Genomic DNA, 17,361 nt, shown 5'->3' on the forward strand with positions numbered 1-17,361 from the left:
GACTGTGGGTTTTTGAACATTCTATGAAAAGAATGTCTTCTATAACAATGCAAGATTCTAAAATTCCAAATTGTATTGCCCAGAATTCTATAGAACTTTCACTGCCTGAACATTCCCGTCACACGTACACAGGTGAGACAAAAGATGATAAATGAGACATGATAAATACATGTCTAAATTCAAAATGTTAGAAATGTCTTTTGGCAGTGTGTCACACTGATGGCTGCTGTAAGGGTGGGAAGTGACTGCAAACCATTGGTCTAACATACACTTTTATTTATAAGATGGTATTGCGGTTTTAATCATATGTCTCATACATCAAACACAAAGCAAAAATAGCATAGGGCCTACATAGGCTAAATGGCCAACTTGAATGTTAAACATTTCTCAAGAAATGATAGCCTACATTGCTATTTGTCCAATTATAATCTAACCAAACCAATATTCCTTTGGCTTGTCAGAGTCATTTGTGGCACATTGTTAAAAAGCTTGAGGGTGGAAATGTGCTTGAGACCTATAGAATGATTTGAAAGTATTTCAGTAGCCTATAAGCCCTGCCTCCTGCAAAGCAGTTGGGCTGAGAAGTGTTGCAGCAAGCCTCTGACTCTTGGTGTGGGGGATGGGGCCATGTAAATAGTTTAAAGCCTTCCCTCTTGTTCTCAGACATTTAATAGCTTTGGTCTAACATTTACTAATAGGCTACTATACTGCTACTACTACATCACCCTGACCCGCCATCAATATCAATAAGGATTAATAATAAAGTAGCCTATCACCCCTAAATATATCATTTTGAAATCCTACTTTGTAAGATTTCCAGTATTTGTTTACACAAATGAAATGATTGTATAGGACACATCAGCTTTTCTCAGCAACACTGTGCTGTAATCGTGGGTTTTCTAGGTCTTCACCAAACAGCACGTATTGTTCTAACCATGTGACAAGGACAGCATGAACGCATGCTCTGTTCACTGTGTGTTGATAGAAGAACTATCACAGGACGAAATTCATAAGAGCTGCTTTTGCCTTCAAAAAGCTGGGGTGTCGTTGCGCATGCTCATTGTTATAACATGAGAGAGAGGGGGGGGAAAGCATATTGAGATCCCTCTCGCAGTGCGCATGGCCAATGCCAGTGTGATTGATGTTGGTTTGGCGTATGTGCCCGAGCTCCCCGGACACAATCAGCTGCAGCTCGTATAATACTGAAAGTGCAGCGGCACCGAGAACTTTCAGAACAGGCTGGGGGAGAGAGGGAGAGAGATAGGAGAGCCTGTTCTTGCTGCCTCGACAGAGTTATCAAAAAATGTCAGCGAATAAACCCAAGAAAGTGAAAATGGCCACCAAATCATGCCCTGATTGCGACCAACAGGTGAGGAATATTTCGCATATTTTTTTAACAATTGTGATGGACTACATCTTCATTTTGAAGATGTCTTTGACAGCTTAAAGGTTCTCTTGAGCAACTATGTCAAAGTTCTGAATGGGAGGGGTTTCAAGATGTATAGCCCCAGATCTAACGCACAGCTGCGTGACATTTTTACTTTGTTAATGCATTTTTATTTCGGTCATGGGTTCATTAGTTCACAAGTCTGCTATCTGTCGGATATCATAACAACAATATCAATACCAGCTTGTAGTTGATCACGCTGTAACCGATAATATTTTACACTGGGAGACTGAATATTGTCGTAAAGCTGAGTGTACACAGACGTTTCCTTATTTTGAGTACACATCAACCCCGTAATATCATTACGTTGGAATCCATATGCAACTTTTGGATAGGGTTGCTGTTTCGCCTTGTTGTGCTATTTTCTCATGCTTGATTTGGATTTGTAAATGACTGGATTAATAGTCCCCCAAATAACAGCCAGATTAAGCATCGCAGAATGAAATGGCGAGACTAAAATTGCAAAATAATACCAGCGAATAGTTTCCTGTTGTCCTATCCTTATCGATCTTCACATACAGCACCGTGGAAGAATCGGCCATTGCGTTTCATGATTTGAATGTTTTTTGTCGTTGGTATTATCGGCACGTGTCCAAAAATGTAGTTCCTTCTGGCTAGCACTAGCGAATTTAGTCATCTATTATGAAGGACATAGCCTACGATGATCAATTCTTAATACAGACCGAATGCGTAATGCTGCCAATAGCCTACTATTTCTACTCCCTCTCCAAATATGCACGGTCAAGGATAACACCTATAAGGTGGGAGAGGTACCCGCAGACCTTTGAGATGAGCTGATATTGCCATACTTCTCATATATTAACCTTGAGTTTCTCCCCCTCTTCTCCCTCTTCAGATCCCCGTAGCTTGCAAGTCCTGTCCCTGTGGTTATGTGTTCATTAGCCGAAAACTCCTCAATGCCAAACTAAATGAGAGATCACCGCCAGCTCTAGGTAATGCCATTCTTCATTCATATTTTGAAACATAAATAAGGTTTCAAGATGACAGCACATTGCATCCAGTACTTTTTTTTTTGAAATTGCATACCTTGTCTGAAAGAAAACAATTAACTAAAATAATACCAGTTTTTTTTTTAAAAAAATAATTGATCAGCAAGTATATCTTTTTTGTGCTATTTTGACAACAACATAGTTATAACTTACTTCAAACAGCAGAGATCAAAGCAGAAAGTGGCCTTCTGACCTTTGAGTGTAAATTTAGTCAAACTTTATCTTCATGTCAAACTCATACAGTCACATTCCAAATAGTCAAGTTTATGGCCCATATAACAATTTCATCTTGGAAGTTGATGGACTTCCCCTTTGTGTGTCCCTTTGTTGTGTCTTGGTGAAGTAGGTAGCTGGCGCTTGCTATCAGGGCTTTAAATGAACATCAGCCAACCGGTCAAATGCTGGTGAAATTTCAGTTTGGCTTTTAAAAGACCACTAGCCACTTTGACCCATTCGTGAGTCCGTGTTTGGCTAGTAACATTAACATCTACTAGCCATTTTGGCTGGTGATGGAAGAAAAGCTTGCTATAAAAGTGTATACACTGTATGTGGAGTTTACAGTCAACTGTTCAGAATACTGAATGAAGTGGTGCAGTAGACAACAGCAGTAGTCAGTCACTAGTAGCTTGTGGCTGGCTGGATTCTCTGCTTGCCTGAGTGTGTACAGAGGGAGGTGGGGGATGGGCCCACTAATTCCAGCCTGAAAAGCTTGCTCCTTCACTCTCCACACTTAAAGGTTGTTTCAGAGTGGAAAATACAACATCCATCTCCATGAAATGAAATAATATTGTGATCACATTTAGTTGCAGAGTACAGAGGTTTGTCACCACATCAGAATGCTCATTTTAAAACAAAAGACCCGTTTGCACAAACTTATATTTCTGTGTAATATCACACTTTTGTTTTAAGTGTGTGGTGCTCTGCTCGTAGCCTATTATGAGTGGAGAGGGGTGGAATAGGTGTGACATGAGGGGAGGAGGGCTGTGTGCTGTGTGGAGCCTGCCTGCATTATTCATTGTTCTGCTGAGCAGGTCCAGGTGAAGAGCGAGCAGCTAGGTTTCATTTTGACACTGTTGAACCTGGCCAATGTGTAGAGATTAGGCATGAAGCGGAGAGGGAAGGATAGGGGAGGGGAGGAGTAGGGGTGATGGGAAGGGTGTGTGTGTGAGGGTAAGGGGGGGGGGCAGTTATTGAATGGTTCAGCATGTTCACAGATTACTACTACCGCCCTCGCTATGCAGGGACACAGGCTGTTTATCTAGTTTAACTGATTTTTTTGGTGGGCCTGCATATCCGTCATATGCTGTTGTCCCAGCAGAATAATATAAATTACTAAATTCTTTTATACAGATTAAAAATATAGGCATAAAGATGACCAGTGTGCCCATGGGGGCGGTGATGAGTGACTACAGAACTATTTATTATGGATATAGACGTGGTCTACTCTCCAAGGCCTACAGTGTTTTATTAGTTTCACAGTGAACTGTATAAACATGGTGTCCACAGAAGAATGCCTCCTTGTCAAAAGGCCGGAGTGAGTTTTAGATTACAGCTCTCTCTCTCTCTCTCTCTCTCTCTCTCTCTCTCTCTCTCTCTCTCTCTCTCTCTCTCTCTCTGCTCTTTAATGACGGGTGTTAGCAGGCATTCTTTCCCTCCCTTTTCACAAGAGTCCACCAATTGTGTCCCCTCAGCCAAATATCTGCTGCTCTGCTCTGGAATTCATGATTCCATGTGGCCATAGCCCTCTCTTTGGCATAAAAATAACTCCAGCAAACGCTACACTCACGTCTCGGCCCAGGGTTGTGTGTGTATATTTCATTTTCATTTTATTTAAAAACCTTAGCTGTTTATTATTTTTAAAAATAAACAAGTTGATAATGTTGTGGGCTTTAATGTAAAATGTGGCTACATCCATGTGATTTAACGTTTGAAAAAACATTTATAGTAAAAAAAGGTTATAGTATTTTCTAAAATGTATAGCATAACATGTTAGAATGAAGCATTTCCATTTTTCTTATGGCTGTCTGAACAGAATTTCCAATGATATTTCACCAGCGCAGTATGGCGAATGTGTCACAACCTTCTGCAAATAAAATTAGTCATATCCTTAATCTTACTCAGGACATAGGCGCTCCTGTTGAGACAAGCTGTACGCAATACTGAAAATTCCTCCCCCGCTGTGTAGTTGTTCTAGATTTGGAAATACTTGAAAGGCACACTGTTGACATTAGAAAAGAAAAATGCAAAAAAAAAAACCTACTAAAATAGATTGTGTTATAGCTTGTGAATGTTAATCACAGCATGTGTAATGCTTTTGAGATTGCACACTGTTTAAGAATGTAAGAAGTAGGGCTGTTCAATTATGAGAAAAATAAATGTCACCATTTTTTCAGTCAATGTTGATATTACGATTTTTTAAATACAATATTGATATCATGATATAAATTCGATATATAGCACAGCCCTAATAAGACAGGCTGTGTCTATGAAGCCATCTGCACGAGTTAATGGGTAACTGGCTGGTGGAGGGGAAAGACTCTTGGCAGCAGGCATTGTTACTCGTTTGATTGGAAGTCATTGTGAAACCATTTCACTCTCCTGGGTGCACACGTTGTCTCCTTCTTATTGTCTCTCTCTCTCTCTCTCTCTCTCTCTCTCTCTCTCTCTCTCTCTCTCTCTCTCTCTCTCTCATTGCACACCTCTGTGGTGTCAGTGCATGTCAGTGTTTTCAGTTCAGTTTTGAGGAGAGAGGAGCGATATAAATAATTCCTCATGAGTAAAGCAGGCAGGCCTACTTCCTCTTGGACTAATGAGAGCCTCGCTGATTAGATCACTGTGTGTGTGTGTGTGTGTGTGTGTGTGTGTGTGTGTGTGTGTGTGTGTGTGTGTGTGTGTGTGTAGATTGTCTTGCTGCTGACCCACATGAATGTATACTCCTCAGTCTGAGTCCACAGTGGCGAGAAAGGACACGTTGTGTCACACAAGGCTACAGCAGTTGGAGAGTTTATTGCTGATTTTTTTTTGCAGTTTTTTTTAGATTTACAGTTTGAAAGGCAAAGAAAAACAGGATGGGGAAAAAACAATCGGGGAAAATAAGTGCTTGTGTGGGTGCATGCATGAATCATGGCTGTAGCATGTGATGTAATATGTGTTTCCTGAGATTACAGCCATTCCCATTCTACCCTATAGAAATACTGATGTCAGGCCACTTCCACTTTTGTCCACTGGAGGTGCTAGTGAGAAAAAATAACAATGGGAGAAAAACAACCCTGTATCACAGACTAAGCATGTATTTGTTTTATCATTAACCTTTCATATTTATGGTTGGAATAATCATTTTCTTTACTTTTAAAATCCCATCAGACAAATTGGATGCCAAGAGAAGAAGGACAGAGCGCATCCGCAGAGAAAAGATCAACTCCAGCTCCACTAATGACATGGAGAACAGACGGCGCTCGCGCTCCAATAGCCAATCAGAACAGATTCGCAGAGGACGGGGTCGGCCGAAAACCACAGGGCTGAAGAAGCAGGAGGAAGAGAAAGGTAAATATGTCATCAAGACGCTGTGCCTGTTCAAAATAATGCTAGTAGTAGAAAAGAGTAGAGTACTTTTCTTTATCCCGAGGGTAATTAAGGTGTCTGACATCTTGCATAGATATACAAATACAAAACATACATAAAGCCCAAATACAAATACACAAAGACCTAATACACGTTATTGCACATTGCAGTTAACATATAGCAAAAAAAATGAGTATTGCAAACTGCTAGAGGAAAATAATATTGCTTCTCATAATTGCCTTGGCTTTGACATTTTTGAAACAAAGAGCATTGTATAAAGCTGATTCTTTATCTCTTAAAAGTGTTTTCGAGAACACGCATAAGAATCTGGCCTTTGTCTAATACGTGTAATGTTACTGTAAGAATCACCCTTTAAGTCCAACCCCAAGATCTAAAAATAGCTCACAAGGGTTAATGAGATTTTTAGACCGGCGGATCAGTAGTGTATGAGATCTTATTCATCTGTCAAGCTAAGATGGTAGGAAGAAATACAGTTTTCATGGGATACACTTTTCCAAGGAAGTGGAAAGTAAGGACATACTATAAGGTCAATGTGTTTTGTGAGTGTGAGTGTGTGTGTGTGTTTAACCAATGCTTTGTATTGTACAATAAGCTGGCTGGCACAGAGACAAAGCAGTGTGGCTACATTCTGAGCATGCCTTAATGGCTGGTAGATTTGCACAGTGTAGCAATATTACCCAATAGTCATGGCTGGACTGGTACTAAAAGGCCCTGACAAGGGCCCATCTAAATTGTTTGACGGTCTATAGTAAGAAAACACCAATTCAGTCTCTCTGATATTACCATTCCAGGCCAATATTCCTTCTCCACAGTAGTGGCAGAGCTGAGATGTACGGTACTTATTAAATGATCATAGAGGGCGGGTGTGATAAACAACTTCTAATGAAGTCTCTCAGGTGCACAAAAAAGAACGATAACGGAATAAAGGAAGGTAGTTATCAAAGGGGCAATCACCATTAATCAGAGCCATTTGTGTGAGTGCATATTTAATATGTGAAGAGAAGAAAAATCTGCACTCACGAGCTGAGTCTCATTATTTATTTATCATATACCGCCATGTCCACAAGCACATGCCCACAGCTACCCATACAGTAGTCAATACTGTATATGAGACACAGATACTCAAATATTCAAACCTTCTGTACGGTCAACATTTTTCCCGACACTCATGCAGGTAAACAAAGACAAGAGAAAAAAAAATAATATCAACTCTATTCTAGCATGTTTTTCATTAACAACATTGTTCATATTTGAAATCTATATTGAGATGAAAATATGTTCAGTTGTATTTGAGGCGTGATCTGTTTGTATATGTATTGCTCTGTAGCACTTATCGGCTGCACCGCTCTGTACAGTCATTTACCTGTGAACATACTATTGGTAGGTGTCAGTTGTCATGGCTGTACTCTTGCAGTGGGAGACATCCGTTGAGGATGTGAAATGCTGTGCTGCTCTCATTCCCCTGTCAGCTGAGCTCACACACACACACACACACACACACACACACACACACACACACACACACACACACACACACACACACACACACACACACACACACACACACAGTGGCCCTATCGCATACCCTCCCTGACCTACGCAGAAAGGAGGGATTTTGGAGGGAGAGGGAGGGAGGGAGAAAGAGAGGGAAAGGGATGCTCAGAGTGTGACCTTTTCCTACCACCCATTTTAGCTGAATGAACGGGGGTGTTTGGGGGGTGGTACGATGACTGCCTCTGGTTAGGACACTGAGGTATTGAGGCAACTGGAGTGTCAATAATGGCCTGTACTCACTCGCACAGGAAGAAAAAGAAACTGCAATGCTGCATCTAGCTATAGGCTGAAATAGAACTAGCCGAATTGGAATAGAGTGGAATGCCTTTTATCATCACAAACAGTATGTCATATACACTACAGGTATGCTGTACATTTCTGTATGCACCTTAAAGATTCAAGATTGGTTTATTGGCACCCAAAGGAAATTGGTCTTAGACATTCAAGAAGCTGCCGCACACAACACATAACAAAAGACAAAATAGATGGATACCCAAAGTGCATAGTGCATACTTGCAGTATATGTATACGCATGCACATATAGGATGCACATACATACCAGAATTGGAAGCATCTCCTTCATCAGCCTCTAGGAGATGACAAAAATACAACACCATTGTGGAAGGTGTTTCTTAGTTTAGTGCATTCCTTTGCAAAAAAAACCCCTTGCAGATGCATCTGCTGATGCGTGCACCACTTTTTATCAGATTAATTAGTGTGGATGGCATCCATTATGGCACATGGGGAGCATTTCAGTGTTGTGAGTAGTGTGGAGAGGAGAAAAGCACTCGATTAGTTAAGCATGCTGGTGAAGTGGGAGCCATTGTGCTCAGATTAATGATTTACAGATGGGTCTCTCTTTCTCCCTCTCTCTCTCTCGGCTCAGTGCTAAATAAATCATGGTGTTGCGTTTTGGAGCTAGCGCTATATTCGCTCTTCCAGGCGGGAATACAGTATGTGGCATGTCACAGTGCCTTTGGACGTGTATCGTTTGTCACTGGCCCAATTAGGAGTTGATTAACGCTGTAATTCTATAGTGGCGTTTCAAATTGGCATTCACAGAAATGATGATCGCCCAAGGTTATGTGTACACTACACTATTGCATAAGCTTGTCATGTATGTATATATTTGGTTACATGTGTGTGTGTACAGTGTATTCACGTTGTGAATCAGTTGGTTGTATATCCACCAATGTGTGTATGTAGTTATTCTATACTGTATATTGTATGTATTTGTATGGTACATTTATTTGGTATTTTTTATTTATTTTTGTTTTTTACATCTTATGCATGTGCTTGTGGCTCTACATGTCCTTCTCACAATCGCCTTCCATCTCTCTCTGCGTGTGTCTACAGAAAAGCAAGAGAAGGAGGTGGATATCTATGCCAACCTGTCAGACGAGAAGGCCTTCGTATTCTCCGTGGCCCTGGCTGAAATCAACCGCAAGATCCTCGGCCAGAGACTCATCCTGTAGTGGCCATGCCCCGAGACGAGGCGAGGGGAAGGACTAACTTTAACTGACTGACAGGTGACACTCAGGAGCCCATGCCCCTCAAGAGACCCAGGAGGATAACCTCTTCACCAGTCTGGAGGGAAGAGGCGGAGAGGGGTGGTCGGGGTGGGGAGGGAGACGGACATTTTTAAAAAAACAACCTCAGACCTGCTCTTGACAGTGGGAGCCACTTAGATTGGTTGATCCCTCGGGTGTTGCCTGGGTAACCGAATAATACAGACACCTGTTCTGTTCTTCTGCTCTGTGTGAGGAAGAAGAAAAAAACCCACAACTAAACAACAACGAGGTAGAAGTTACCAACCACTAGCGGGAGTACAAATGGAAGCAAAAGCTTCTTTGGGACTCTGCAAAAAGTCTCCATATTTATCTTTTAATCAGATGTAATCAGCTATGGGACACAGTATGCTGAGGGAGGGTCCATTGTCACCCCGTGGTCTAGTGAAGCGCAAGCTGCTCGTGGGAGCCGGTTGTGTTTACAAAGGGGACGCGGATCACTATGTCTGAGATTCTGCTCTGGCCTCATCCAGTCTGGTCCGAACTCTGCACTGGACTTCTCTGGTCTTGGTTGGACTGGACTCTGGACTGGGTCGCTCTGTTCTGGTCTTGTTTGGTCTGATCTGGACTGGGTTGCTCTGGAACGGTTATTCTGGCTGTAGTAGTCCAAGCTTTGCTGATCTACTAAACCCGTCCTGGTAGATACTACACAGACCTGTTCCATTTTTTGGGGGGTACCATTGTGTTTCTTTTATTTATTATGTCTGTTTCACCCTAATTTAAGTACCTATTTTATTATTCTTTTTTTCTGTTTGTTTCTGTTTAGTAAATGGCGGGGCATATCAAATGTAGTGTTTGCTCTGTACAATGACTGTATTACTGTTAAAGGAAACAAAAAACCACTTGGATTTTTTTAACGCATGTATTTTACAACCGGTTAGTTTTTGCCATTCTTTTTGTTTTTCCCTTTTTGTTTTGCACTGTCTCTGTTGTTCATTAATATAGAAAATCATATCTACAGTAGGTCTACAGATGGTTGCGCTCCATTGAGCGTGTTTCAAAGTAAACGCTGACCCTTTTACACATTATGTAAGGGAACGATTTCTGCAATACAACCCAACTCAAAGCCCTCCAATATCCTCTCAGGTTTCCACGAAGAACATTCAGCAGATGGTTCAGAGACGTAACAAAAGAGGGCAAATCACAGCAGGCTTCATCACAACGCTGTAAACAATATTGTTGCTTTTGTGGTGGATAAGGACACTTAAAAAAAAGAACAGTCTGCACAGTGACTGACCCCTTCTTTAGTTTTTAATTTTTATTTCTAAAAGAAACATGGCGTGTACTGTAGTAGAAATGTGTTTGCCAAAAACCACAGCCTCCACTGTGCTGGGCGAGGGCTGTTGTGGTGGAGAAGGGCAGAGCAGTAGCACCATGCTGTGTGTGTGCTATTGTGTGTGTGTGTGTGGGGTGGGGTGGGGTGGGGGACTATTTGGCAGTGGTGTTGCTGAACTCTAACCCGCCATAACCCCACCAACCCCCCTCCCCACTGCTCATATTGAATCATTCTAAAATAAAGTAATGAACTATTATTATTCATCTCTTAGACTCTTTCGTTTAGTGGTTTGAACTCAGCAGGTGGGAAGGAAACTGTGAAAAGATTGCTTGCTCAGCCGTCCTCTTGTATTTTATATTGAATAAATTGCAGATTACATAGATCAAGTGTGAAAAATTACTGCATGGAACCTTTTCTAAAGGACAAATGAATGAAATTCTCCAAATCTTGCTTCATGTTAATAGAGCAAAGGCGTGAAGGAAAAAGTAACCGATTCTTTAGTTCATATTTAAATGTAGTCTTCTTATTAAATATGGTTTTATTCTCCCTGAAAATCATATCTACAAAGATAATGGGGCTGATTGCAATAAAGAATCGCCAAATCTTAGACTCTGATTTTAAGGAGACTAAAGATGTTTATTGGTTGTGTTTTGCGTGGTTTAGTTGTCATGGACGCACATTAACTAGAATACCAAGCTGCCTCCCTCTCTCGCACGGCATTGATACAGCTCGCTCTGACCTACATTACTTTCCACTTCTGCTCATTGCACAGGGAAAGCACTGAAGCCTCTAAGCTGTCATGGTGAAAGCGAGACAAATGAGGCCGATGTACTTTTAGGTATGCTAATGAGGACTAAATGACTATTTTATTGACTTGTCATTGTAGTGTTTTTCTAAATGTAAGCTGTATTCAGCTGAGGGGCTTGTGACTACATTCTAGATTCTGCATACATTACAGACGAGTTCCCCTTGATTTGGAACTTTCATTTTTCTTCTCTGCCGTCATCTCTCGGATTCACTCAAGGGGATAAAAATCCTTTTTTTCTCCGATCGTCCCTAGAGAATGGCAACAGGTTTCCATGGAGGCTCCCAAGATTCCAAATTCCCGCCGTCACCGAGACTTTGGAAAGGAACATGGCACCTCTGTGACAACTCTGTGCTACTATTCAGTGAGCGTCCACATTTTTGTGTGCTCATTCAGCAGTTTGTTTTCTCAGATTTAAATGGACTGAAATGTGAGATGTAAGAACAGCTGGTTTTCTTGGTTGGTTGGTGGTTGGGATGGGGTAGCGTAGGGTGGGCCTGCAATATGCAAAACATAGCCATGGGCTGTGAACTCAGCAACCAAACTAAAACAGATAGTATCACTACCAGGGAAGCTGGCAGGGAGGGGGAAAGGGGGTAGGTTTGTCCCAGGGCTAGGCCCAGGAAGAGATGGGGCCCAGAATTGGGCCGAAATTGCATTGTATGTATTGGGTGGGTGATGACTTTCAGATGTCTGTCCTGGGCCCGGGGAAAGCAGTCAGCAGTCCTGATCATATAACCATCCAGGATGGGATGCGCCTGTTGCCCTATGCAGAGTGACCACCAGGGCCGGGTTAACGTTGCAGCCTAGGGGACCCCGCTTGCCAGGGGCCAAAAGTGAAGAAAGTGCAAAATTGATGCAACTTTGAAAGATTCATGTGTCGTGTTGAGTACAGTTGGTAGATATATTCTCCTTAATTCCTAGCTAACATGTCACTATGTAAATCTTTCGCAGAAATTTGCCTTCCAGTAGCTTAGCCTATGTGAAGGGATCAATAAACGTCTACTTTAAATATCTCCTTTTTATAAAATTGTAAATAAACACATTTGTTCGCTAATGGGGTTTTAAGTTTGTAACGTCGAATTTTGCCTATACCAAAACTCATTCCGAAATCTAAATTGTCAGTGAATAATGCGTGTCCACCAACCTAAACCTGTCAGTAAAGAAATTTTGGGGGAAACGCATAGCCCTCCTTTGACATGCCACTTCCGTATATCATGCACATGTCATTAAATCATCTAACTGTGCCTACAAGAAATACGGGGAGTATGGGAGAAGTGTGGGAGAGAGGGTTTTGGAGAGATAGGGGAAGGAAGAGCGGGATGGGGCAGAGTAAAGGAGAAATGAGGGCGATCCTGAGGCAGAGAAAGAGAGAGAGAGGTATGGGAAGACACACATTGAGAAAGAGAGAGAGATGAATATGGTGAGGAGAGAGCAAGAGGGGGAAGAGAGAGAGGGTGAGGTGCAAATAATCAGTGTTTGGGGGCACAAGCTGCTGTGAGGTGGAAATCTTGCCAGGTCAGCACCAGCCATTTCAACGGAGAGTGCAGCGGTGTGTGTGTGTCCGTGTGATAGAGAGAGAGAGAGAAAGAGTGAGTGAGTAGTGCAGTGGCTATCGACACTGCTAAAATACAGCATGCTTAATTAAAATGTAGGTTTAGCATTCCTAGTTGGCATTTTAATGATGTCGCAAAGGGATTATGCGCTTGTGTGGCTGCCTGTGTGTGCAGACGGTGTAATCGGCCCGTCCCGTAGTGAGCAGAGGGAGAGGAGAGGAGAAGGAGAGACGTGAATGCCAGGGATAGGGCTACTAGAGCTGAGGAACAACACTGAGGGGCTGCACACTTCAACGGGGATTCCCCTGTGTGTGTGTGTGTGTGTGTGTGTGTGTGTGTGTGTGTGTGTGTGTGTGTGTACAGTCATTTACATTCACATCAGACCAGTGTAATGAAAAACCAAAGCAGTGCAGGCATGCAGCCAGGCCGGAGGGCGGGCAAGCAGCCTGGACCCCGGGGCTGTCCGTCACTCAGGTTACCCCCAATGACACTATTGTGTCGGCCAGGGAAGTTCCCGCCCACCCCACCCCCTACCAGCAAAAGTGGAAACTCATAATAAAACTCACATTCTCTGTTTCTGCCTCGGCCCCGACTTCAGAGTGATACTACATATTTTGGTCACGGATGTGTGTAATCGTGGGTAGTTTGTGGTAAAGTATCAACAGTTTTCTGTCTATTTCTCTCTCTTTCTCTCTCTCTCTACACACACACACACACACTGAATAAATAAATTTCCTGTAGGCAAGCACTCTGTTCGCACATGTACTGTATCTATTTGCATATTCCAAAACCATGAGGGAAATACCCCAAAAATGACTACAGCATGTCTTCAGTTTCCACTTCTTCTCTCTTGGGGTAATGACAAGACAGGATGTATCAGTCACAGATGAGACACAATGCCAACGGGATAGTAGGCCTATAGAGGGATTATTCATTCAACCTTCTGTGTTAAAGAATAGCACAGCAAACCCATGCACAGAGAGAGAGAGAGAGAGAGAGAGAATGAGAGAGAGGGAGAGGGAGAGGGAAAGGGAGAGAGAGAGAGAGAGAGAAGAGGGCAGGAAGAGAGACAGAGGGGGTCAGTCAGTCCATGTAACCTCGAGCGATTTCCAGCAACACAAATGATATCCTTGCAACTGCCAGTGGTGGGAGCTGATTAATGGTTTTTGTGTTTACCTTCGCAGTTATTTTTAAAGCAACGCTCACACATTTCCGAAGCCCTTTATGGTTAAGAGAAGCAAAATGGTTCATACTGCATTTATCCTTTAAACAAAGACGGGCAGCAATAAGCTTTCCGTAAGGACATTTATTTTACATGTCCTGGATGCATGCATATGAAAATCTGATAACTGTGTGTGTGTGTTGTATGTGTGTGTGTGTGTGTGTGTGTGTGTGTGTGTGTGATATGCTGTGTTCCATTACCCGTACTTAACGCCCTTTCCGCACTGTGTTTGGGTACGCAGGGCGTTCCATTTCTAATCGCGAGGGTAAAGTGTACTGTAAATTACCCGGATAACGCCCCCAAAACGGCCATTTTTCGAAGTGTGGTGTTACTGTACACTTTTCGCACTCAACGGCCGCCATGTTTGTGACGTAGTTGAGTGTCAGATCTGTCAAACGGTTGAATCTCTGTGATAACAGCATAGTTTTGATTCCAAAGACAATTGCCATGTGTATTAGAGGCAGGGGTAACTTTAAAAAGTGTTAGCATAAGGAACAGTGCCTTCCGTGTTGAATTGCATATTGGCGGTTGGTAAACTCGGATGTCACGCGACCAACCGTCATTTCCGTTAAGTGTATCAGACAGAACGGGAATCGGAATGTACTCGCCTCGTGAATTGCGGAGGGTGGAAAGGGTACTTCACTACACTCAAACAAGGTACACAGTACAGAGGGTGAATAATGGAACACAGCATGTGTGTGTGTGTGTGTGTTTTTTTTAATTATATACTGTATATATCAATCCAAGAGTCAGATCTGTTCAAGGACCTGGAGGCTGATGAGTCTGTGAAGAACTCCGAGGTTCCTTGCGTGAGTTGAGTGGTGACAGGAAACAGTCTTGCTGAAGCAGCCACCCGCTCTCTCCCCACCCCATTTCCCAACAATAGAACAAAAGCACGTGTTTATGCCATGTTAGAACCTTTTTGTAATCATCATTATGCTGCCAGCATCTGTCGGTAGTGGGGATACAAAGCTGTGTTAGTACAACGTCTAACATCATTTCCTGATGAACAGACGAGGCCTACATTTAGAAAGGAGTCATTTAGAAATTAAGGACCATAAAGAAAAAAAAGGGGGGGGGGGTGATGGCAGACAAAAATCGCATAATATCACATTAGGCCTATTAAAAATGAATTCTTCAAAACAATTGTCAAAGGATGTCAGACATCAGAAAATACCCGAATACATATTGAATGCATATAGACTGAAAGAAAGCTGTTTCTGTTCCTGCAGCAAATGATTAAGCCATGTTACATAATGACCGAGGGCAGCTAGCACACATCTCACTATGAGGAGTCTGATTTGGCCTCCGTTTGGCTGCGAAATTATATTATACAGCTCTATTGTGTACATCTATCAAGGGAGGAAATTCCACTGCATGTTGTAAATGAGTTCTTGGTCACATGACCAAGAAATGATGTCATTAACCAGGAAGAGTCCTCATTGTTCTTTTAGGGTTTGGCTGTAAACAGACTGTCTCATTGGGGCTGAGAGAAGAATTGGTACCCCTTACTGTATGGCTTTCAGATGGCATTGCCCTGGGCCTAGGCAAAGTTGTCAGCGGCACTGGGGTTACCAGACAGAAAAACATCCCTGCAGTGTCTTTAACAAACTGTGCAAATTAAATAAGTAGACTGAGTCCGCATGCATCCATGTTAAGCTCTCCACACAGACTGACACAAGAAGACATGTTTCTGATAAGATCACTGCTTAGTGCTTAGTCATATCTCACAGGTGCTGAATTTGTCTGGATTTTCCACAGATATATTCTTATTTAGTGATACTGTATCCATTATAAACAGAGCTCTATTCTTGGATGACTTTAGAAATTTCTGATGCCAGATGCGCTGACACTGTGCAATGGTTATCTGCAAAATCACTCTCGATTTTGTGAATTAAGGTGCAATTACCACTGCCCTATTAGTTAAAAATGGTTCTCGACCTGAATATACTGACTGTGTTTGTGTATAAAACAAAAAAGATGTGTGTTTAAGATGGGTTTAAAGCGTCAGTCTAAAGGTGTAGCCCATGAGCCAATGTGAGACAGCACATGGGTATAGATGAACTTCAGCATCACAGCTCTGAGGTTCTATATTGCACTGTATTAAAGGTGGTCTGGGCCTACAATGACTCTAACGGTAGGGCACTGGGCTGCTAGCTACTCTGGCAACTCGGGTCCTGTTAGAGCCCAGGGCCTTTGCCGATCCTTCCCCATCTCTCTCTCCACACTCACTTCCTGTTGCTCTCTCACTGTCCTATCGTAAATTAAGTCATGAAAGACCCAAACAAGAGGTGGTATATACAAGGAAAAAATACAGGATGATTTCATACATTTCACCAAGACAATTCCGAAATAGATCTTTACACATGGACATGCTGCAAGGTGTCATTTTAACCTTTTATTTTTTAAAGGAAGAACGGTGGAGGGTGGGGTGGGGTGTGTGGGGAAATTACAAAGTGCAAATAGTAATATACATTCAGCCACATAGTGTATAGAAGATAAAAGACCACACAACACCAGTATGAGGAGACAGAGCTGAGCAGTCCTGTATCAGAATCAAGGGTTTTTTTTTAAACACAAAGGCGCCCTCTAGCTGTTATTATCAGTATGTTCACTGGAGAGGGGCCTGCTCAACATCCTGCACAGTTTATTAATTAAATTGCTTTTGTTTTCCTTTCTCTTTGTAGATTTAGAATAAGTATGAGCCACATTTTCACATTTAAAAAAAAAATTAATCACCAACATAAAGCAACACATGTGTTTGCCTGCAACACCACAATTCAAATAGCCTAGATGTTAATGATTAAGTTAAAATAAAGTGCAACTGGCTAAAAAAATACTGTAACTTCATTGAGTTGACAGCAGCTCAATATAATCTGACAACAAAAACATAGTATGGTGCCAACATCAATTTACATTGAACAATTTGGTTCTGTACAACAAAACCACAGATAACAAAGCAGTACAGTTTTGTCAATAAAGCAACACAGCTATGTTGACCATTGTATTAAAGGATTTATCCGGAGTTGGAACAAATTTGCCTGTTTTTTGCATGTTTGGGATGAAATACAGTCACTCTAGAGCAAAATCAAGGCAAAGGGATGCGTTTTGAGAAAGTTTGATAATATCACGTTAGCCTCGTTAGCCATATCAGCTATGCAATATGAAAGATGCGGGCATCGTTTTTCGGCGGTTACACACATTTCAAAAACACAACATTTTAAAGTCTTGCACAGCTCAAAACAACGTCACACTTACCTCGTAATATGTTGAGGGTATCCACACATAAACCCAAGTGTCCAAAGTCCTTCATGTATTCTTGAAAGGTCTGCAGAATGTGT

General features: G+C 42.1%; 1 protein-coding gene across 1 annotated transcript; it reads left to right on the forward strand.

Annotated features, from left to right (window-relative positions):
- Nucleotides 1-1,026: 1,026 nt before the first annotated feature.
- Nucleotides 1,027-10,819, forward strand: c22h16orf87 (chromosome 22 C16orf87 homolog). Its single transcript, XM_063188551.1, has 4 exons — nt 1,027-1,369; nt 2,304-2,400; nt 5,821-6,000; nt 8,950-10,819. The coding sequence occupies exons 1-4, from the start codon at nt 1,304-1,306 to the stop codon at nt 9,066-9,068; spliced, it is 462 nt and encodes a 153-aa protein (XP_063044621.1). The 5' UTR covers nt 1,027-1,303; the 3' UTR covers nt 9,069-10,819.
- Nucleotides 10,820-17,361: the final 6,542 nt, after the last annotated feature.

Source organism: Engraulis encrasicolus, chromosome 22, assembly GCF_034702125.1.
Source record: "Engraulis encrasicolus isolate BLACKSEA-1 chromosome 22, IST_EnEncr_1.0, whole genome shotgun sequence".
NCBI classification, from domain to species: Eukaryota; Metazoa; Chordata; class Actinopteri; order Clupeiformes; family Engraulidae; genus Engraulis; species Engraulis encrasicolus.